The sequence below is a fragment of the Phyllobates terribilis genome, unplaced genomic scaffold (assembly GCF_046119375.1).
Source record: "Phyllobates terribilis strain yellow unplaced genomic scaffold, ASM4611937v1 Scaffold_251__1_contigs__length_2838608, whole genome shotgun sequence".
In the NCBI taxonomy this organism is placed as follows: domain Eukaryota; kingdom Metazoa; phylum Chordata; class Amphibia; order Anura; family Dendrobatidae; genus Phyllobates; species Phyllobates terribilis.
The window spans coordinates 1,940,517-1,963,223 of NW_027363011.1; the positions used below are offsets into that span (position 1 = coordinate 1,940,517).

Below are 22,707 nucleotides of genomic sequence, written 5' to 3' on the forward strand. Positions count from 1 at the left end.
GCACAGCCTGTGTGCGGGCACGATCGCGATGACGTACTAATACGGGTCTGGCTCTTAAGTCCCAGGGCACAGACGCGTATTAGTACGTCAGATGTTATTAAGGGGTTAAAGCACCTCCTCAAAAATGGAGGTGCCTGTGCAAAGTTGTGGTTTGTGTTCTAAACACTGTTTCAAGCCCTCAGGTCCCAGTGCTGCCTGCCTGTCTATCAGCCATGTCCGCCTGTCAGTCTGCCTGCCAAGCCTGCCCGTTTACCTGCATTGTCTATCAACCATGCTCATCTGTTGTGCCTCTTGGCTTTAGCCATCAGTCCCGTGGGAGTCGCCTGCTCTCACTGGAGGTCGGTCCCAGTGTGGCACCTGTTCCACCTTCTCCGTCCCTCCTTGGTTCACGGAGTCGATTAAGCCGCCGTGTAGCCAGGGTCCAGTTACGCCCCTCTGGTCCCTCCTCATATCTCAGCACAGAGGTTCCACCACCCGGACCCGTAACAGTATGATCATATAGGCAGTCCAAAATTGTTTAAAGGCATAGTAATCTTAGTGTATGTAAACTTTTGACTTTGCAGTAAGTAATAAATATGCGTTAAAACATTCTCTCTCTCTCATTATTCTGGCATTTGACAAATATTAAAAATTATGGTAATCCTAATTGACCTATAATGGGAAAGGTTTATTCTGATTTAATTTCAGATATTGAGAAAAACGTGGATACAGTGAAGGAAATAATTATTTGATCCCTTGCTGTTTTTGTAAGTTTACCCACTGACAAAGACATGAACAGTCTAATTTTAAGGGTAGGTTAATTTTAACATTTGAGAGATAGAATATCCAAAAAAAAAAAAAAAAAATACATTGTATAAATTAGATAAATTTATTTTCATTTTGTAGTGACAAATAAGTATTTGATTCCTCTTGCAAACAACACTTAGTACTTGGTGGCAAAACCCTTGTTGGCAGGCACAGCAGTCAGACTTTTTTTGTAGTTGATGATGAGGTTTGCTCACATGTAAGGATGAATTTTTGTCCACTCCTCTTTGCAGATCATCTCTAAACCATTCAGATTTTGAGGCTGTCGCTTGGCAACTCGGAGCGTCAACTCCCTCCATAAGTTCTCAATGAGATTAAGGTCTGGAGACTGGCTAGGCCACTCCATGACCTTAATGTGCTTCTTTTTAAGCCACTCCTTTGTTGCCTTGGCTGTATGTTTTGGGTCATTGTCTTGATGAAAGACCCAGCCACGACTCATTTTAATGTCCTGGCAGAGGGAAAGAGGTTGTCACTCAGGATTTTATGGCACATGGCTCCATCCATTCTCCCATTGATGCGGTGAAGTAGTCCTGTGCCCTTAGCAGAGCAACACCCCCAGAACATAATGTTTCCACCTCCATGCTTGACAGTGGGGACGGTGTTCTTTGGGTCATAGGCAGCATTTCTCTTCCTCCAAACACACCGAGTTGAGTTAATGCCAAAGAGCTAAATTTTTGTCTCATCTGACCACAGCACCTTCTCCCAATAACTCACAGAATCATCCAGGTGTTCATTGTGCAGGTTCGTCTGAAGTTTGCCATGTGCCTCCTTGAGCAGGGGGACCTTGCGGGCACTGCTAGATTTGAAACCTTTAAGGCGTAATGTGTTACCAATGGTTTTCTTGGAGATCATTAACAAGTTCACCTGTGTAGTTTTAGGTTGATTTCTCACCTTCCTCATGATCAAGGATACCCCACAAGGTGAGATTTTGAATGGTGCCCCAGATAGATGTCGATTGACAGTCATTTTGTATTTCTTCCATTTTCTTACTATTGCACCAACAGTTGTCTCCTTCTCACCCAGCGTCTTACTTACAATTTTGTAGCCCATTCCAGCTTTCTGCAGGTCTATGATCTTGTCACTGACATCCTTAGAAAGCTCTTTGGTCTTGCCCATGTTGTAGAGGTTAGAGTCTGACTGATTGAGTCTGTGGACAGGAGTCTTTTATACAGGTGACTATGTAAGACAGCTGTTTTTAATGCAGGTAACGAGTTGATTAGGAGCGTCTAACTGGCCTGTAGGATACAGAACTGATAATGGTTTGTAGGGGATCAAATGCTTATTTCTCATTGCAAAATGCAAATAAATATATCTAATTTATACAATGTGATTTTCTTGACTTTTTTTTGGATATTCTATCTCTCAATGTTAAAATTAACCTACCCGTAAAATTATAGACTGTTCATGTCTTTGTCAATGGGCAAACTTACAAAAACAGCAAGGGATCACAAGGGCTTCTGAGGTACAGCCACCAGTGAGCGGGGTCACCATTGTTGAGGGTGCCAACCTCGTCGGCTAGGCAGTATAAGCTTTGTTTAGGTACAGGATAGGGTAAGGTAGTGACTGTGTCAATTATTTAGCAGCATCATTGTTTAGATCTGTTTATATACATCCACAACAAGCCATTCAGCTTGTAATTTTGCTAGTTTTAAGTACATATGTGCTGTTAGTCCAGTTTTTAATGCATATATTTAATAAATGTTTAAGATTTTACTTTAGGGAGGTTTTCCCACAGTACTGCCCCCTACACCCACAATATGGTTTCATCCACTCCACCGACTACCCCAGTGCTGATTAATAAATACTCACTTAGCCCCATTCTTGGTGCAGATAATAATAAATCCAGAACCTATGAGATTTTTACTACATCATAGTTGGATAGTTAGAGGCGTATTATCCATAGCGGCAGCCCACCCGGCCACTATTGTGCCCATGAGAAAAACAAGAATTTGAGCTTGGTTTAAATTGGCATACATTCAGCACATAATGCATGTTTACAATGGCCATTAATCAGAAAAAAACTACAAGAAGAAAAATGATCATAAACCCTGCTGTAAATAAATAAATAAAAACCAAAAGTGCATTTAAAAAAATAGGGTTCTTAGTAACACTGTTTTTGATCAAAAATAGCATGAAAGCTACCATGGCAAGGTGAACCTATTCGGGATAGTCCTACTCTGTCTAATATTAAAAACTTTACCATGTGTCAAAGCCTCAAACTTCTGTGTGTGAATCAGACATGAGATCTAATGTGATAGAAGATTACAGTGCAGGGAAGATGGGAAACATTCATATAGCCTGCCAGTGGTGATGTAGTCAGTGACGGACTCTGGCCAAATATGTTTCTAGAGCTGTAGTAGAAGATGAAGATGTCGTCCTCATGATGAAGTAGTTATTCCTCATGTCACGTGTAATGAATATCTCCTGCAGTATTGCTAATGCTGATTCCAGTGTCGGTAAATGAGACGAGAATTAGCTTTATGGAAGATGAGTCTTTGAGAAACGTGGTCAGCTGCCGACTCCAAGGAAGAAACTGCTTGTTGTCTGTGGCCTAAAATATATATGTTTTATTACTAGATGTAAAGCAGAAAACTAAATACCGTATTTTTCGGACTATTAGACGCACTTTTTTCCTCCAAAGTTTTGGAGGAAAATAGGAGATGCGTCTTATAGTCCGAATGTTGGGGGATGAGGGGGTATATATATGATGTGTGGGGGGAGCGGTAGCGGCGGAGGAGTGGGGCACAGGAGGCAGCAGCCTACACTGTCCCCGCTGCTAAAGAAAATTAATATTCAGTGCTCCCCACGCCCATGGGAGCGTGAATGAATATTTAACCTGTCTCTATGCTCATGGTCGTGGAGAGGGAGTGAATATTCATGCCCTTTAATAGCTTGCACACGCGATCTCCCAGCAGGAGCTGTTCTGCAGCTGTGTGCCGGCTATTAAGGAGCATGAAGTCACTGTGACTTCCGGGAGCTGATCTCTCCTTGTGAGCCGCGCATGGTAGTGACGCCAGGCGTGGCTCACATGACAAGATCAGTGGGGCAGACAGGACGCAGCGCTGGAGGAGAGAAGAAAGGGGAGTAGGAGTGTTTATTTTTATTTTTTTATGTGCAGCATGATGGGGATGAGGGGGACCATACATACCAGGATAAGGATGAGGGGGCCATACATACCAGGATAAGGATGAGGGGGCCATACATATCAGGACAGGGATGAGGGGTGCCATGCATATCAGGACAGGGATGAGGGGGGTGCCATGCCCACCAGGACAGTGATGAGGGGGGTGCCATGCATGCCAGGATCGGGATGTGGGGTGCCATGCATGCCAGGATAGGGATGAGGGGGGTGCCATGCATGCCAGGATAGGGATGGGGGGTGCCATGCATGCCAGGACAGGAATGAGGGGGGTGCCATGCATGCCAGGACAGGAATGAGGGGGGTGCCATGCATACCAGGACAGGGATGAGGGGGTGCCATGCATGCCAGGATAGGGATGGGGGGTGCCATGCATGCCAGGATAGGGATGGGGGGTGCCATGCATGCCAGGATAGGGATGGGGGTGCCATGCATGCCAGGACAGGGATGGGGGGTGCCATGCATGCCAGGACAGGGATGGGGGGTGCCATGCATGCCAGGACAGGGATGGGGGGTGCCATGCATGCCAGGACAGGGATGAGGGGTGACATGCATGCCAGGGCAGGAATGAGGGGTGACATGCATGCCAGGATAGGGATGGGGGGTGCCATGCATACCAGGATAGGGATGGGGGGTGCCATGCATGCCAGGATAGGGATGGGGGGTGCCATGCATGCCAGGATAGGGATGAGGGGTGCCATGCATACCAGGATGGAGGGGTGCCATGCATACCTGGATGGAGGGATGCCAGGCATACCAGGATGGGGATGGGGGCCACGTATAAAAGGAAGGGGGGCATATAAACCAAGATGGGGGATATTGTTAGAATTTAAGGACATTACCCCTATACCAGTGTCAGCAATGTCAACACATTTTTTGCTTAATTTTTTTTTTCTATTTTCTTCCTCTAAAACCTAGGTGCATCTTATAGTCCGAAAAATACGGTACTGTAAAATAATATATCTCCTCATATGTTTCTGTGGCATCCCGGTTCACGTTCTACTGCTGCTAAATGAGACAGTTGTAGTGTGATAGTAGACTTGTTCCAGTGTGGGCACTGTGAGTTAGGAGATATAATACATTGCATTGTAAATTGGACTTTCCTGCCATCTACTGGCCAATGTGTGTATATGAAAGGTAAGTGATTCTCCTCACAATAAGCTGCCATAGAAATGGCTGTGAGGAGTCTCCCAGCTCAGGGCTCGCACACTGACTGAGCACTGGTACAAATCAGTAGTGGGGGGTTCACGTTGCCTAATGAAGATATAGGAGACAGACACTATTTCTCACAGAAGAGTTTCCATGCCAGTCCTCGCTGGGGGGACATTTTTCTCCACATAATCTCCTTCCAAAAAAGACAAGCGTCTTCCAGTCAGGAGAGATAACGCTGTTCGTGTGCTCTCCTGCACGCTGGTTATCCTGTTTGCTTCTAGCCGGACCAGATCCACGTGGCGGCCACACCACCGACTTTTTGTTTAAACCTACCCCCTGCGAAAGGGAACGGTGGGCTAAAAACTGTGAGCACACCCAGACTTTAGTGTGTTTCCACGGAGAGCCAATCTGTGAAGGTCCCTCCATCAGTGTAATATTTCTTGGACTGCGCATAGCATTTCCTCTACTAGCAAGTGAAGAGGACTCGGCTCCAGCCGCCCTGAGAGGCCATAACCTCGCTTGTCTCATGGGGAGAGAACCATTACTTTCATATGCACAAAATACTGTAAACTTTGCCTTCAAGAGAGACTGTACCCCGTTACCTCCTTCAGTAAAATTGTTATGTTTACAAGTTCACCTGCGTGTCTGGCTGCTTGAGTTTGCACAAACATCACGGGCACTCCAAACTTGCACCCAGACACCACAACTACAGGAGTGCCCCCTGAGGGTCCTATACCATCCACAAGTGCCACCTTCCGCTTTTGACAATTGTTGTGGACACTAGGGAAGTGTTTAGGGGTCCAGAGACCCATTTCAATTACTGTGACATCATTATCTGCTGCCTTTGAGACTACATACCCCAGCTGGCCCTTCTGCAACATCTGGCGCCTCCCCAGTGGCCCACCACATTTCCCCTTATTATCTCCAGTAATTGTATTATTACACAGGATTTTTATGATGTTACATCGGCTCATCATCTTCTCATTCAGGTCCCTACAATATCGGATCCTCTCAGTGAAGATCTTCTATATAAGAGAATTCTCCTTATTGACCCATCAAAGATGGATATGGACAGAGACAAGATGGCGGAGAGGATATTCCACCTCACCCTAGAGATCCTCTTCCGGCTTACTGGAGAGGTGAGAGATTCTGATGACGTCACATTACATCATTCTTATCTATGGGAATAACAGATGGACAGAACTGGAGAGGTGAGGACTCTGGAAATGTCTGTAGTGAGATTTATTAATGTGTCTCTCCATAACCAGGATTACACAGTAGTGAAGAAGACCTCTAGTGAGCGCTGTCAGGACCCTGTGTCTGAGGGAGGGGGAAGACCACTGAGCCCTCCACCTCACCCCCTGATACATGAGGACATTAATGACCTGAAGATCCTAGAACTCGCCTACAAGATGATTGAGCTGCTGACTGTAGAGGTGACACTGCTGGAAATGCTGGGATATTATACAGTAACGCTATGAAGGGATCGGGGATGACTGTATCATTGTATGTGTCAGGTTCCTATAAGATGTCAGGATGTCGCCGTCTATTTCTCCATGGAGGAGTGGGAGTATTTAGAAGGACACAAAGATCTGTACAAGGACGTCATGATGGAGGTTCCCCAGCCCCTCACATCACCAGGTAATAGACCGGACTGAAGCCTATAACTATCTGTATGTAAAGAATGAATTCCCTGTATGTGTTTCCTCCAGATATATCCAGTAAGAGGACAACACCAGAGAGATGTCCCCGTCCTCTTCTTCCACATGACTGTAAACAAGAAGATCCCAATGTTCCTCAAAATCATCAGGTAGATGGAGAGAAGTTGTCATGAGATCTATAATGTGTAGACAGCTGTGAAGGTCTTGTGCTCAGTCTTGTTTTATCCACCAGTATTATATGTTTTATACTAGCTATTGAACCCATTCTACGCCCAGGTGGCGAGCATTTTTATTGGTATATGGTCTCCCATGCTGGTATTTGTGCTGCCCCCATCCTGTCCCCACCATCCTATCCTGGTATGCATGGCACCCCTCACCCCCAAATCCTGGTATGCATTGCACCCCTCACCCCCAATCCTGGTATGCATGGCACCCCTCACCCCCAATCCTGGTATGCATGGCAACCCTCACCCCCACATCCTGGTAAGCATGGCACCCCTCACCCCCAATCCTGGTATGCATGGTACCCCTCACCCCCCAATCCTGGTATGCATGGTCCCCTCACCCCGCAATCCTGATATGTGTGGTACCCGTCATCATGGTATGCATGATCCCCCTCATCCCACAATCCTGGTATGCATGGTCCCCTCACCCCCCAATCCTGATATGTGTGGCCCCCTCATTCCTTTCACACTGTACACACATACAAAAAAATAAACAGTTATACTCACCTTTCTTCTCTGTGCTCCAGCGCTTCTGCGCCCTGTTCTGCCGGAGGCCGGGGGAGGAGTGCGTCGCCGGAGCACTGCGCTGTCTGGCGCCATTTTGCTGAACATACACTGTAAATGTGTCTTCAGTAAAATGGCGCCAGATAGCGCTATGCGCATGCGCCGATCCGACGCCTCACTCCTGCCCCATCTCCGACGAAGAGAGGCGCCGCGGCAACGCTCCTCCCGATCAGGTAAGTATGGCGCCGGAGATTGCGGTATGCGTTCAGTGCCTACGCATACAGCGATCTCCGGAGCCATACACACCCCTCTTACCTGTAACGGCTGGATGGGTGATTCTGTCTGGAGCCAGACTGCGCATCGCGCATGCGCAGTCTATCGAGGCTTCAGACAGAGACACGCATCCCCGGTTATATTATAGACTATTGTAATGAGAACAGTCGAGATGGCAGGATTAGAGCTGATCATACATGTGACTTCTCCATCTGTCTGTGACTTTTACAATATTTGTTTCAGGGTGAAGATCTGACCCATATTAATACTACAGAGACATATGTGAGGGGTGATGAGTGGTGTAAAGAGGAGATTCCTACATATGACTATCCAGGTGAGTAGTAACCACTAAATGCAGAGAAGTCACAGATTCTTCTCAGTCACCGGCTGTGGCTGCTTTATCGGTGGTGTAGTCCGGCCGTATCACAATCGTGTGATCACCATTTTGCCTCTAGACCACAACATTCTCCTCCACCCAAAACTGTTAAAATCATTTTGGACATTGAAATCCCTTTTCTATAGAACTTACAACCTGGAGGATCCACCTACCCCCTGGGTTTAGAAGACGCTGACTGTTACCTGCCCAGATCTGTAAATTACAAAGCCAAATGGCAGCGTACATAGAATGTGCTGACAAGTGAGAAAATCACTTGAAGAAAAATATTATGATGGGTCTGTAAGAGAAAGCGGAGGGTAATGATGCTGTTGACTTCCTAGATCCCTGATATCTTATTGGATGAATCTACCTTCTCTCCCTTCTGTGCTGCTGAATGTGCTTATATGGTCCCTACAAGACCAGGTCCAGTCTTTCTGGCCATACTTCACTTTTATGATCGACAACATTAAATGTGCAGTGAGGCCAAGTGTGAATTTCTGTACAATAACAGCTGAGTTTCCCTTTATCCTGACTTTTCAATTTCTTCTAAAACCAACTAACTTCAAACAGGATTGTGATAAACTATACAGAAAACATTACACCTGTGCATGATATATCTCTAAGCTGTGCGTGGCTGATGGCTGTAATATACATTTATTCCCGCCTGCAGGAGATGTGTTGGCTCCAGCCCTGGTTTCATGGATTCACTCCACGTCATAAATTCCATTATGTTTTCAATCCTAAGGAATTCAGATTACTGCACAATCTCTCCTGAAATGGGGGCGCTAATACTTTCTCTACTCTTCTGGTCAGGACTCCTAGTAGCTCCAATGGTCCACCACAAATGAGTGCAACTCCAGTTTAGTTTGTAGTTCTCCTCTCATACATACATTGTTGTTGAGGATGTAACATAGAATAAAAAAATAAGTTATTTTTTCCAGGTTCATTCTGTATGATAGTTTGATTGTGTTTGGATCGGCCGGCCTCACTTACGTCAGTCTGTAACTCCCTGGTAGCCTTTAAAAAAAAGGTCTCCATTGACTCTCCCAGGTGCCAGAGATCTAAAATTAAGACCTTTTCAGCTCTGCACTATTATAAATAGTTCTCTTTAATAAAAGTATATTTTTTCTTGAATCTCATGTGATAGAAAATATTTATTAGACCTTACAATAATTTAGATTGCCAAGAGCCACCAAGCCACATACTATAATTACCCCAGAGAGGTTTCACCATTAGTTCTCATTTTTTACTGATGAAGACTCATCATTTCAGGAGATGTGTTATTGTCTATACTCACAGTTTTGCGCATCACCCTTTAACCCCTCTACATGGATCTGGCGTTACACCGAGACCCCTAGGCTTGGGCCTTGGTGTTACCTGCTGTTCTGTGGAGTGAGATGGGAAGAAGAATAGTCAGGTAGTTGGGACAGGACCAGGAAAGCAGAGAAAATACAAAATCAGAAAACACAAGAGTAGTCAGTAAACGGGCCGAGGCCACAACAGGAAATAAATACACAAGCCGGGAGCTGATCACAGAGGACTGACCCAGAGGAGAACAAGGCAGTATCTGGCAGCTTCCGGCAATATGCTTCCAGCTTTAGTAGGGTGCGGTGCTTTCCAGTTGGCTGAAGTAGGGAGCAGATTAGTTCAGCTGGACAACACACCCACCATACTGCCAGACTGGATGGTACTACAGGTCCCAGGCACCCTAATCTTAGTGGCTGGACAGAGCCTGCGCCGCCCAGAGCTTCTGGTTCTGACGTCTCCTCCATCACCAGCGCCGCCTGGAGAATGAATAAGGCGGCTCCTGCTGAGAGAACCAGACGTCGCAGGAGCAGATCCCAGAGGAGATGGGACCCACCATTTGCAGAAGCCCTAATATGACATAATAACAGAAAACCAGAGCAGTAATAATCTTTATTTTCTTTATATATACAGTATATATATATATATATATAGCGCCAACATACTCCTCAGCGGTTTACATACATTATCATCGCTGTCCCCATTGGGGCTCACAATCTAAATTCCCTATCAGTAGTATGTCTTTTGAAGTGTGGGAGGAAACCAGAGAAACACGGGGAGAACATACAAACTCCTTGCAGATGTTGTCCTTGGTGGCATTTGAGCCCAGGACCCCAGCGCTGCAGTACGAACCACTGAGCTATCGTGCTGCCCTAAGCAGGGCAGCACGGTGAAATCCACATAAAGTGACTCCATTGCTCCATTGTGTAATTTTTAACCCTCAGGGAATTAATCTAAAGGGGTAGTGACTATTTTGATTCTAGCGGCACTTTCCGGATATTAAAACGCAGTAGATGTTGGAGAGTGAAAATTGCAATTATGCCATTTTATTGCCCAACACATAGTGTCCAGATTGTGCTCCAGGAGACACACACCGTAAATTAAGTGGGTTCTTCTCACTATAGTAATGTCAAATACATAGATGCTAAATGTGGTTTGGGCACACTGCAAGGCTCAGAAGCAAAGGGGAGATTTGACTTTGGGAGATCGGATATTGCTGGATTGGGTTATGGAAGTCAGGTTGCTTTTCAAGAGCCTTTATGGAAACCTCTGTTTTTTTTCCCTTTTTCACCACCTGAGAGAGGGTATCCGCCCACCAAGGGTACACGCGGGAGTGCAGTGATATTATGCACCCTGTGGCTAAGCGCGCTGGCAAGTGGGACTTCCGGGGCTGTGCACATGCAGGGCACGTGTCAAGACGTTCCGGCGCGCCCTGCTGATGTAGCGTGCCGGGACCAGGACTACACACACGCAGGGCGCATGTTCGTTTAAGGCGCACCCTGCTGATGTTGCGCGCCGGAATGCTGGTCCATGGGGCTGCGCACACGCAGGGCGTGTGTCAAGAAGTGAAGCTCCCTGCGGCAAGAGCCGCAGTCACCAGAGCAGCAGCAGAAGCCACCAAAGCAGCCTCAGCAGCAACAGCAGCTCCATCAAGGCCGCAGCAGTGTCAGTAGGACAAGCGGCAGCAAGACCAGCCAGAGGAGCAGGGCAGGTCGCGAGTCCACCACCTCCAGCCGGGAGCGATCATATGAAATGATCCAGCCTGAATCTCCGGTACCCTGAACGGCAGAGTAGTGAGTGATCTATGTGAAAGTTCACCATAGTAGATGGGTCCCTTTTTTCTATGTATTTTTTCTACTAGGAAAAACCCAAAAAGTGTAGTGCCAAGAGGAATAACATGGAGTGTGCGCTGTACGGGGTTAATTCTCCCAGCACTTATACTAAAAAGCTTAGCCCGAGTTGTATCCAAGAAACCATATCAGAGGAAACACCTAATTTTGCTATGGATTTAAAATCTTTAATCCAGACGGAGGTTAGGGACTCCCTAAAGACGTTGGCTATACGTAAAAAGAGTAGGAAGCTGAGACGTCATACATCAGACTCAGAAGAATCTGTAGTATTACAGGGCAAGGGGAAGTCTGTTTCCTCTCCTACCTACTCGTCATCCTCATCGTCATCATCTTCCTCAGATAGCGATACAGGAGGTAGGCCGTGTTTTCCAGTGCAAAACACGGATAAGCTGATTAAAACCATCAGAACATCTATGGGCATAGCCGATACCAAGACCCCTAGTACTGTTCAGGACATTATGATTGGGGGTCTGGATCAGAAGAAGAGGCGCACATTCCCCGTCAATGAGAGGATTGTTTATCGACAGGGAATAGAAAAGACCTGATAGGAGAGGGCAGTTACCATCACCTTCAAAGAGAAGATACCCGTTTGAGGAAGAAGAATCAACCAGGTGAGATAAAACCCCAAAAATTGACGTGACAGTATCAAAATTCTCTAAAAGAAAATCCACCCTGCCGTTTGAGGATTTAGGAGCTTTCAAGGATCCTCTTGATAAAAAAGCGCAAACCTTATTAAAACAAACCTGGGAGTGACCAGCGGGAGCATTGAAACCGGAAGTCGCAGCCACTTGCACAGCCAGGTCAATGATGGTCTGGTTTCAGCATCTAGAAGACCAGATTAAAGGGGACATTCCAAGGGAAAAAATCCTGGCCAGTCTTCCGCTAATGCAGGGGGCGGCTGCCTTCCTCGCGGACGCGTCGGCAGATTGAATAAGGCTGGCCGCCAGATCAGCGAATTTATCCAACGCAGCTCGCAGAGCTCTGTGGCTCAAGAGCTGGTCAGGTGATGTACAGTCTAAGATGAAACTGTGTTCAATCCGTGTGAAGGGAAGTTTCTTTTTGGCAAAGCTCTGGATGACATACTGGATAAAGCCACAGATAAGAAACACAGGTTTTCCAGTGTGTTGATGCCTCAGTACAAGACTTCCTTTTGTAAAAGGAAGTATAGCATAGCTACATTTTCCAGAGACCAGGGCAGATGGAAGGACAAGGAGTGGAGGCTTCATGTTCGGAGGTCCTTCCTTTGAGAACAGAAAAACCCCTAAGTGATGGGCCTCCCCAGGTAGGAGGAAGACTGTCCCACTTCCTGCCTACCTGGGAAAAAATTACATCCAGTGCCTGGATATTAGGGATTATAAAGACAGGACTGAGACTGGAATTCAGATCCATTCCCCTGCAGCCTTCAGGATTTCGTCTCCCAGGAGGCCCAGAGAGCAAACATCCCTGGAGCAAGAGGTATTAAACCTAGTGGAAAAGAAGGTTCTGAGAGAGACTAATAAGCGAGCAGGGGAAAGGATTCTATTCGCCCTTGTTTCTGATAAAGAAGCCGGATGGCTCCTTTAGAACCATAATCAACTTGAAGGGCCTAAACAACTTTCTAATCTACAGACCCATCAAAATGGAATCTATAATAATAGCCATAAAGGTGTTGTTCCCGGGTTGTTATAAGTGTCCTCGACCTGAAGGACGCCTATTACCACGTACCAATCCATACAGGATACCAGCAGTATCTGAGAGTAGCTGTGTATATCATCAATCGTGTGAGGCAATTTCAGTTCACAGCTCTGCCCTTCGGCCTCTCCATGGCTCCGAGAATCTTTACAAAGATCATTCTGGAGGTCATGGCGCATTTGAGAGAACAAGATACTCTAGTTGTCCCTTATCTGGACGACTTCCTGGTAGTATGCAGATCAAGAGAGCATTGAAAACTTGCATTGACAAGAGTCAGAGCCAGCCTGATCAATCTTGGATGGATACTGAATCTAGAGAAGTCAAGCCTGGAGCCTCGGAAGGTTCCGTCTTTTATAGGTCTTATCTTGGACTCCGAGGGATAGACTTGTCTGCTACCGGAAGACAAGAAAAACAAAATTATGTCCCTAGCCTCAGGAGTAGTCAGGAATCCATCCATGACCCTAAGGAAAGCAATGTCTCTTTTAGGTACAATGACATCATGTATCCCAGCAGTCCAGTGGGCTCAGATACACTCCCGATATCTGCAGCAAGATATCCTAGCAGCGGAGAAACAACTCAGGGGACACTTAGACAGGAAGATGACACTTTCCAATACAGCCATCAGCTCAATTGCATGGTGGCTGGATCGGGAGAACCTGTCACAGAGAGTTCCCTGGTTGTATCAGGTCAGGGACATAATTACAGCGGACTCAAGCTCAGATGGCTGGGAGCACATCTGGGAGATCGTGTAATACAAGGAATCTGGTCGGACAGCGAGAAAGCCTTCTCAAAACATGAAGGAGCTGTCGGCGGTAAAGAATGCAGTAATGAAGTTCAGTTCCCAACTACAGGGACAACACATCCGAATTATGTCAGACAACAGGACAACAGTCGCCTATGTCAATCATCAGGGGGCACGAGATCCTGACCTCTCCTGTTCGTGAAAGAGCAGATTCTACAGTTTGCAGAACAACATCAATTTATGCTCTCGGCTCTGCAAATAAGAGGCAAAGAAAACTAAAGATCAGATTTTCTGAGTCAGAATATACTGAAGCAGGGCGAATGGGAGCTGAATCCAACAGTATTCCAGCAAATTGTGGATCGCTGGGGTCAATCAGAAATAGATCTTTTCGCAAACAAACGAAACAGAAAAACAAGGATCTTCTGCTCCTTAAATCCAAAAGAAAGTATTTGTAATGCAACATTGGTTGCATTACAAATACCCTGGAGCTTTGGCCTAGCCTATGCTTTCCCCCCACTAATGTTATTGCCAACAATTTTGAGGAAGATCTGAGAGGAGCAGGCAAGGGTCATACTAATCGCCCCATTCTGGCCCAAGAGACCCTGGTTCACCTGGAAAAAGAGGATGTCCCAGTCAGATCCATGGGTCCTTCCAGATACTCCAGATCTCCTCAAGCAAGGCCCAGGCTTCGATCTTCAGAGGTTGGGCATTTGATGGCCTGGAGTTTGAAAGGTGGTTACTAATCCAGGAAGGATTTTCCCTAGGTCTAGTAACTACTCTGCTCAAAAGCAGTGTGACGACTAAGATCTATTGTAGGACATGGTCAAAATTCCTATCTATTTCGTTTGTCAGCTAAGGTTAAAATTCCTATAAAGCTATTCTGGAATTTCTTCAAAGAGTCTTAGATATGGGGTTGGCTACCAGTACCCTTTAGGTGCAAGTATTAGCGCTTAGAGCTTTATATAACTATAATTTGGCAGCAGATAGATGGGTTATCAGGTTTAAAAAGGCGTGCAATAGATCCAGACCTATTGCTACCCCGAGAATGCCTCCCTGGGATCTAAACCTGGTCCTGGAAGCCCTGACTAAGTCTCCTTTTTGAGCACTTAGGAAGCGTGACAGAAAGAACTCTCACTCTGAACACAGTGATACTGATAGCGCTAACATCAGCCCGTAGAGTTAGTGACTTACAAGCTCTGTCAGTAAATCATCCTTTTACACAGGTCACTGTAGATGGAGTTACATTAATACCAGACCCTGCCTATTTTCCGAAGGTGGCCTCCAAATTCCATAGAACACAGGAGATCATTCTCCCCTCATTGTATCCTAACCCAAAAGATTTAGAGGAACAGAGGCTTCATACTCTAGATGTTAGACTGGTTTTGGTTCAGTATTTGGAGGTAACAAGGCCTTGGAGGAGAAGTGATGCCTTATTTGTCTCCTTCCAGGGAGCTAGTAAGGGACTTAAAGTTACAAGGGGAACTATAGCTAGATGGATCAGGGACGCCGTTAGCTTAGCATATTCCCCTAGTAATGTGCCGGTTTCAGAGAACCTGAAGGGCCATTCCACAGAGCTGGTGCAGCCTCCTGGGCTGAGAAGGCGGAAGTGTCCATTGATAACATATGTAAGGCAGCAACATGGTAATCTCCTTTTACCTTACCATTACCGGCTTGATCTTTCTTCATCTGCTGATCTATCCTTTGGGAGAAAGGTGTTGCAAGCGGTGATCCATTCCTAAGGTGTCTGTTCTATATAAATCTCAGGTGGTGCTGTCATAGGAGAAGGGGAAAAAAATCATAGTTACCTACCAGTAACGGGATTTTACAGAGCCCATGACAGCACCCTTGTATACCCCCCCCCCCCCTTTTTTTTGATCACTTATGGTGTTCTCTATATATGGGTGTATAGTCAGAAATGTTTTATTGGTGGTTGTTGTGTACTAGCATACTGTCTGGAGGTCCTCTAAAACAAAACTGATGCGGAGGAGAGGTACCGCCTTTTTTATTAAGCAGGTTTCCTGTCCTTGGTGGGCGGATACCATCTCTCAGATGGTGCTATCATGGGCTCTGTAAAATCCTGTTACCGGTAACTATGATTTTTTTCTATTTACAGACGATGGACCTGAGTGGGGCTTGTTGTTTGTGAGATGAGTAGAAGTTTTTATTGGTATTATTGTTGCCTACATAACTTGCTGGCTTTTTATTCCATATTTGGGAGGCAGAATGAACAAACAGTTGAAAACCACACTCTACTGGTTCATCCTATGAGGTTTTCTATTAGATTGTGAAATGTCAGTGTCTTGGTGAATAATTAATTCAATATATTTACATAACTTGCCATTATTATAAACAGTTTAAGTACAGTAGAAATTTTAAAAAATATAAAATCCAAGGATATTTTATTGAAAAATAATAGATTTTTATCTTGGCAGATGACTGTACCTGGAGATCAGAGGGACGGCCGACATCTTCAATCTTTAAATCAGAAGATCTTGAGATCCCACAGGATACAATTGAAGTGAATGCCATTACTCCAGATATACCATCATCCCTTCACAGCAAAGATCTGTCACCTGATCCTTTGAAACAGGTCCTGTCTTCTGATTCATTACCGACTACTAAGGAAAATCATAGTCACAAATTAAGCATTAAAAAACAAACTGCTCCTAAAGAAAAGAAGACCTTTTTAGAATATGGAAATAGTTTTCCTCTCAAAAAATCTCTTCCTAAACATCAAAAAATTCACACAGCCGAGAATAGATTTTCTTGTTCCAAGTGTGGGAAATATTTTAACAAGAAATCAGATCTTGTTAGACACCAGAGAACTCACACAGGGGTGAAGCCTTTTTCATGTCCAGAATGTGGGAAATATTTTAAACAGAAATGCCATCTTGTTAAACACCACAGAACTCACACAGGGGAGAAGCCATTTTCATGTTCAGAATGTGGTAAACATTTTAAACAAAAATACAGTCTTGTTATACACCAGAGAACTCATACAGAGGAGAAGCCTTTTTTATGTTCAGAATGTGGTAAACATTTTAAACGGAAATGCCATCTTGTTAAACACCACAGAACTCACACAGGGGAGAAGCCATTTTCATGTTCAGAATGTGGTAAACATTTTAAACAGAAATACAGTCTTGTTATACACCAGAGAACTCATACAGAGGAGAAGCATTTTTTATGTTCAGAATGTGGTAAACATTTTAAACTGAAATACAGTCTTGTTATACACCAGAGAACTCATACAGAGGAGAAGCCTTTTTTATGTTCAGAATGTGGTAAACATTTTAAATGGAAATACAATCTTGTTATACACCAGAGAACTCATACAGAGGAGAAGCCTTTTTCATGTTCAGAATGTGGTAAACGTTTTAAACGGAAATGCCATCTTGTTGAACACTACAGAACTCACACAGGGGAGAAGCATTTTTCATGTTCAGAATGTGGGAAATATTTTAAACAGAAATGCCATCTTGTTGAACACTACAGAACTCACACAGGGGAGAAGCCTTTTTCATGTTCGGAATGTGGTAAACATTTTAAACAGAAGTGCAGTCTTGTTAGACACCAGAGAACTCATACAGAGAAGAAGCCATTTTCATGTTCAGAATGTGGGAAATATTTTACACGGAAAGCAACTCTTAATAAACATCAGAGAAGTCACACAGGGGAGAAGCCTTTTTCAAAATTCAATTTTTATTGAAAGGTTAAATAATTTTCAATTACAAAAAAAAAAAAAAAAAAAGAATAACCAGGACAATATCAGCATCAGTATATCATAGAATATAAGTATAAGGTCCAATAAAACATCAAGTTATAGGAAGAAAAAGGAAGGAAGGGAACATTTTACGCCAACAGTATTACAATTATGAAGTTACTAAAATCCAATGGAAACTATACATAGTGCAGCCAGGCCCGAACCAATGCAGAGCACAATCCGGACAGAGAAGAAACGCACCAGAGAAAAGGGTGGGTCACATTAGTGTGATGTAAGACGGTAGGCATCGGATTCCTGGAACTCAATCCAGTCTCTCCAAGACTCACAGTATCTATCACAACCAGTGGGGGATCGGGCAATCAAATGTTCCATCCTATTTAGAAGAGCTATGTCACAGAACCACTCCTCCAGAGTAGGTGGAGAAGTACTTTTCCAGTGACGAGGAATGATATTCTTAGCACCCTGTATAAGGTAGCTTACTAAAGACCTTTTGTATTTGGTGAGACTAGTTGGGATCATAAAGAGCAAAAGAGATTTAGGAGAGTCGGCCAGAGAAGCATTTTTCATGTTCAAAATTTGGGAAATCTTTTAACCAGAAAGCGCATCTTGATAGCCACCAGAGAACCCACACAGGGAAGAATGCAGCAACTACACCCAATTGGTCTCTGTGCAGACAGGCCCTAGCTGCACAACTAAAAATAACACCTCAGACCTAAATCCCTAATAGGCGGTTGAGGAGTTTCTCTTACCTTCTGAGGAATCAGAGGGGAGGCAGCAACACACTGTCAACAAGGGGAAAGAAAAGTGTGAAGATATGAAAACCCTGAGTGAGAAACTAAGAGACATTCATATAGGGCACAGAAGGCAAGCTAATGAGGACCAAAAATAAAAGTAATAAGTATAACTTCCCAGAAACCTAACCGTGGAAGAAAGAAAAGGTACTGGGAGGGAAAGAAAACAGACAAGGAGGATTGTTTCACCTTTGTGGTGAAACTTACAAAATTCATCCTCACCCACAATTATTTGAATTTGATAACATTTATCTATAGGAGACTGGTACAGAAATGGGAAGTAAAATGGCTCCACAGTACGCAAATCTTTTTGTGGCCAAGCTTTATAGTGACTTCTTGTCCTCATGTCCCATCAGGCCTCTTGCCTACTACCGTTACATTGACGATATTTTAATCATCTGGACAGAATCTCAGCAACAGCTTAAGACGTTCCATGAACACTTTAATCAATTTCATCTCACCATCAACTTAACACTCAACTACTCCTGTACTGAAATTAACACCTTGGTGGCCTCAGAAAGGCCTTTTTGAATGACTACCATACAAGAACAATTGTAAACCAGATTGCAAGAGCCACCATAATATTATGGAATCATCTCCTACATTTCAAAACTAAACAAGAAAGCAATCTGGAGGCTCTAGTAGTCACCTACAATCCAAATCTGGAGATGCTAATGGGAGCTGCATGGAAATTACAACCATTATTACAAAAAGATGCCGATTACAATCTGTATTTCCAGACCCCCCACTTCTGTGATTTAGGCAGCCCCCAAATCTAAGAAGCATCATTATCAGAAACTCCCTGTCCTTTCCAACAGCTACAGGAACTTTTCCCTGCAGCCAGAAAAAATGTAAAACCTGTCTATTTATAATGACCACTGACAAGATAAAGATTCCCAACTCAAATCAGGAGACAACCACAAGATCCCAGGTACTTTCAGCTGCATCACATCTAATGTAGTGTACTTAATTATATGTACCAAATGTCCAGCTGGCGGTCTGTACATAGGGGAGACAGGGCAAAAACTTAGAACAAGGATGAATTCTCATCGCCACATAATAAAAGAAAAAAGATTAGATCTACCTGTGGCCAAACATTTTTTATCCCTGATCACAGCATCATGGACATGAAATTACTTGTATTAAAAGGTAACTTCAAATCTCAGAGAGACAGAAAAATGTGGAATTACAAACTTATGACAATCTTTGATACACTCACAGAGCAGGAGTTAATGTGTCGCATGGATTTATGTCTTTCTACATTAACTAAGGAATGTGCTCCTCAGACCGTTTTGGGGCATCGCAATCATGGACCAGACCTCAATCACAGGACAATAAAACTTTCACACTCCTTATCAATGAACTGTTCCAATATTCATGGCCACAACTGCTTCTCCCTCTCCCATACTAATAGTTCTGCTTCACGCCACTTGTCTTATCTATTGCATTATTCCTGTGCCCTGTTGTGTATAAATATGTGACACTTCAGATGATGTGTTATACTATGTCTGAAGAAGAGACCTGAGTAGTCTTGAAATTTTGCAACTTGTTACCATCTTTTCAGTTAGCCAAAGGTATCAACTACTGGAGACTCTCAAATTTTAATATTTTTCTCCAAACAGCAATTTTAAGATTTCTCCACAGGTGTTCCATGGGATTTAGATCCGAGCTCATTGGCGGTCACTTCACAACTCTCCAGCACTTTGTTTCCATCCATTTCTGGGAGCTTCTTGATGTAGGTTTGGGGTCATTGCCATGCTGGCAACCCATGACCTAAAACGCAAACCCAGCTTTCTGAGACTAGGCACTACATTGCCACACAAAATCCTTTGGTAATTTTCAGATTTCATGATGACTTGCACACAGTGAAGGCACCCAATGCCAAAGGCAGCAAAACAACTCCAAAACATCTTTGAACCTCCACCATATTCCACTGTAGTTACTGTGATCTTTTCTTGGTAGGCTTCATTCTGTTTAAACAGTAGAACGATGTGCTTTACCGAAAAGCTCTATATTGGTCTCCTCTGTCCACAAGACGCTTCCCCAGAAGGGTTTTAGCTTACTCATGTGCATCTTGGCAAACTGCAGTGTAGCTTTTTTATGCCTCTGTGTCAGCAGTGGGGTCCTCCTTATGCTCCTGCAATAGCGTTTCATTTAATTCAAATGTTGACGGATGGTTCACGCTGGCACTGATGCACCCTGAGCATTCAAGACAGCTTGAATTTCTTTGGAACTTTGGTGGGGCTGCTTATTCACCATCTGGACTACCCTTTCGTCAGTTTTTCTCTTCTGTCCACATCCAGGGAGATTAGCTACAGTGACATGGGTTGTAAATGTATTGATTATGTTGTGCACCATGGACAAAGGAACATCCGGATCTTTGGAGATGGACTTGAAAGAAATCAATAATTTCAAGATTAGAACAATTTTGGTTCTCAAGTCCTCAAACAGTTCTCTTCTTCTCTTTCTGTCCTCCATGCTTAGTGTGGCACACGCTTGCACACAATGCAAATATTGAATCAACTTCTCCCTTTTTATTTGGTTTCAGGTGTGATTTTCATGTTGCCCACACCTGTTACTTGCCACAATTGAGTATGAACGAGTTTCACATGCTTGAAACGAAGTTGTTTACCCACACCCCACAATTTTGAGAAAAGGTGCCAACAATTTTGACCGGTCCATTTTTGGTGGTTTTGTGTGAAATTATGTTCACTTTGCCTTTTTTTAATCTGTTTTTTTGTGTTGTTCCCATACACATAAAGGAAATAAACATGTATAACAAAATATGTGTAATTGCAATAATTTTCTGGGAGAATTACTTCATTTCAGCCCCTGGATACCCTTCCCTGCCACACTTCAAGCTCACTTGCCATCTTTGAGCCTGTTACAGAAGAAGAAGTTACCCAGCTCCTCGCTTCTTCTCGGCCTACAACCTGCAACAGTGACCCCATTCCCTCACATCTCCTGCAGTCCCTCTCACCGGTGGTCACCACTCACCTGACTAAAATATTTAACCTCTCTCTTTCTTCAGGTATCTTTCCCTCCTCATTTAAACACGCCATCATAACCCCTTTACTTAAAAAGCCAGAACCAGAACTGCCCTGCTAACTACAGACCTATCTCTAATCTTCCTTTCATCTCTAAACTTCTGGAACGCTTGGTCCACTCCCGTCTAATCCGCTATCTCTCAGATAACTCTCTCCTCGACCCTCTACAATCTGGTTTCCGCTCTTTACACTCCACTGAAACTGCCCTCACTAAAGTCTCTAATGATCTACTAATCCGATCTTTTCTCACTTTTGAAACTGCTAAAACTCTTACTGTCGCTCTTATTCACTCTCGTCTGGACTACTGCAACTCTCTCCTGATTGGTCTCCCTCTTACCAAAATTTCCCCTCTCCAATCTGTCCTGAATGCGGCAGCCAGGGTCGTATTTCTGACCAGCCGCTTCACCGATGCCTCCACCTTGTGCCAGTCATTACACTGGTTACCCATTCGCTACAGGGTCCAATATAAACTCATTGCTCTCACCCACAAAGCTCTCCACAGTTCTGCACCACCTTATATCTCCTCTCTCATCTCAGTCTATCGTCCTACACGTGCCCTCCGTTCCACAAATGACCTAAGACTAACATCCCCCATAATCCGAACGTCGCACCTCCGTCTCCAAGACTTCTCTCGTGCTGCACCAGTTCTCTGGAAGCTCTACCCCAGACGATCCGATTGATAGCTAGCCCCGATGTCTTCAAGCGCGCTTTAAAAACCCATCTCTTTAAACAAGCCTACCACCTCAAATACCCAGTAAACTAACTTTCCCCTGTTCCCTCCTAAATACTATTCAGAATCTGTTCCCTTCTCTTCATCTGTCTCCACACCCTCCATGCACTCGATAACTGCACTCGGTAATTGAGTATTGCACTTGAACATACAGGCTGATGACCGGATCATACAGCTTTATATGACAATCCCGACCTATTATAATTGCCAGACCTGAAATAACAAGCACTTTCCACCTATTGTGTCCCCCCATTTCCTTGTAGAATGTAAGCTTGCGAGCAGGGACCTCACTCCTAATGTAACTGTTTAAACTGTCTCACCTTGTATTGAATTTATAGTCTGTACATGTCCCCGCTTAATTGTAAAGTGCTGCGGAATATGTTGGCGCTATATAAATAAAAATTATTATTATTCATTTTCTGGAACAATTTCTAGGGAGCCAACACTTTGATCATGACTTGTTTTTGTTGCAGCATTTCATCCGCTACATGTTCAGCTATATTAGAAGGCTTGTAGCAAACTCCCAATTAACAGCGTTACATTATTGGAATTTCCATGTACATTTACCCATACTGACTCTACATCGTCTAAGCTCCCCTCCAATGTCGTCATTTAGCACAGGTCTTAAGTTGGATTTAATGAAAATACCCACCCCTCTACCTTTTTTTCTTTCCTAACCTTTTGAATGTAGTGTAATCCTCTATGTTTGTCACT

The 22,707-nt window shown here is 44.3% G+C and overlaps 1 protein-coding gene across 1 annotated transcript; it reads left to right on the top strand.

The window, feature by feature from the left end:
- The first annotated feature begins 212 nt into the window (after positions 1-212).
- Positions 213-17,746, top strand: LOC141218917 (uncharacterized). The gene is made up of 7 exons (XM_073665972.1): positions 213-338; positions 6,085-6,234; positions 6,364-6,531; positions 6,613-6,736; positions 6,808-6,905; positions 8,001-8,091; positions 16,134-17,746. The coding sequence occupies exons 1-7, from the start codon at positions 213-215 to the stop codon at positions 17,408-17,410; spliced, it is 2,034 nt and encodes a 677-aa protein (XP_073522073.1). The 3' UTR covers positions 17,411-17,746.
- The last annotated feature ends 4,961 nt before the right edge of the window (positions 17,747-22,707 follow it).

Bases quoted from the DNA above. Each gene is read 5' to 3' on its own strand.
- LOC141218917 (XM_073665972.1), top strand. From the start codon at position 213: ATGTCCGCCTGTCAGTCTGCCTGCCAAGCCTGCCCGTTTACCTGCATT. The intron at 339-6,084 runs GTCGGTCCCAGT...CTTCTCATTCAG, and splicing joins GTCGCCTGCTCTCACTGGAG to GTCCCTACAATATCGGATCC. The intron at 8,092-16,133 runs GTGAGTAGTAAC...TTATCTTGGCAG, and splicing joins TCCTACATATGACTATCCAG to ATGACTGTACCTGGAGATCA.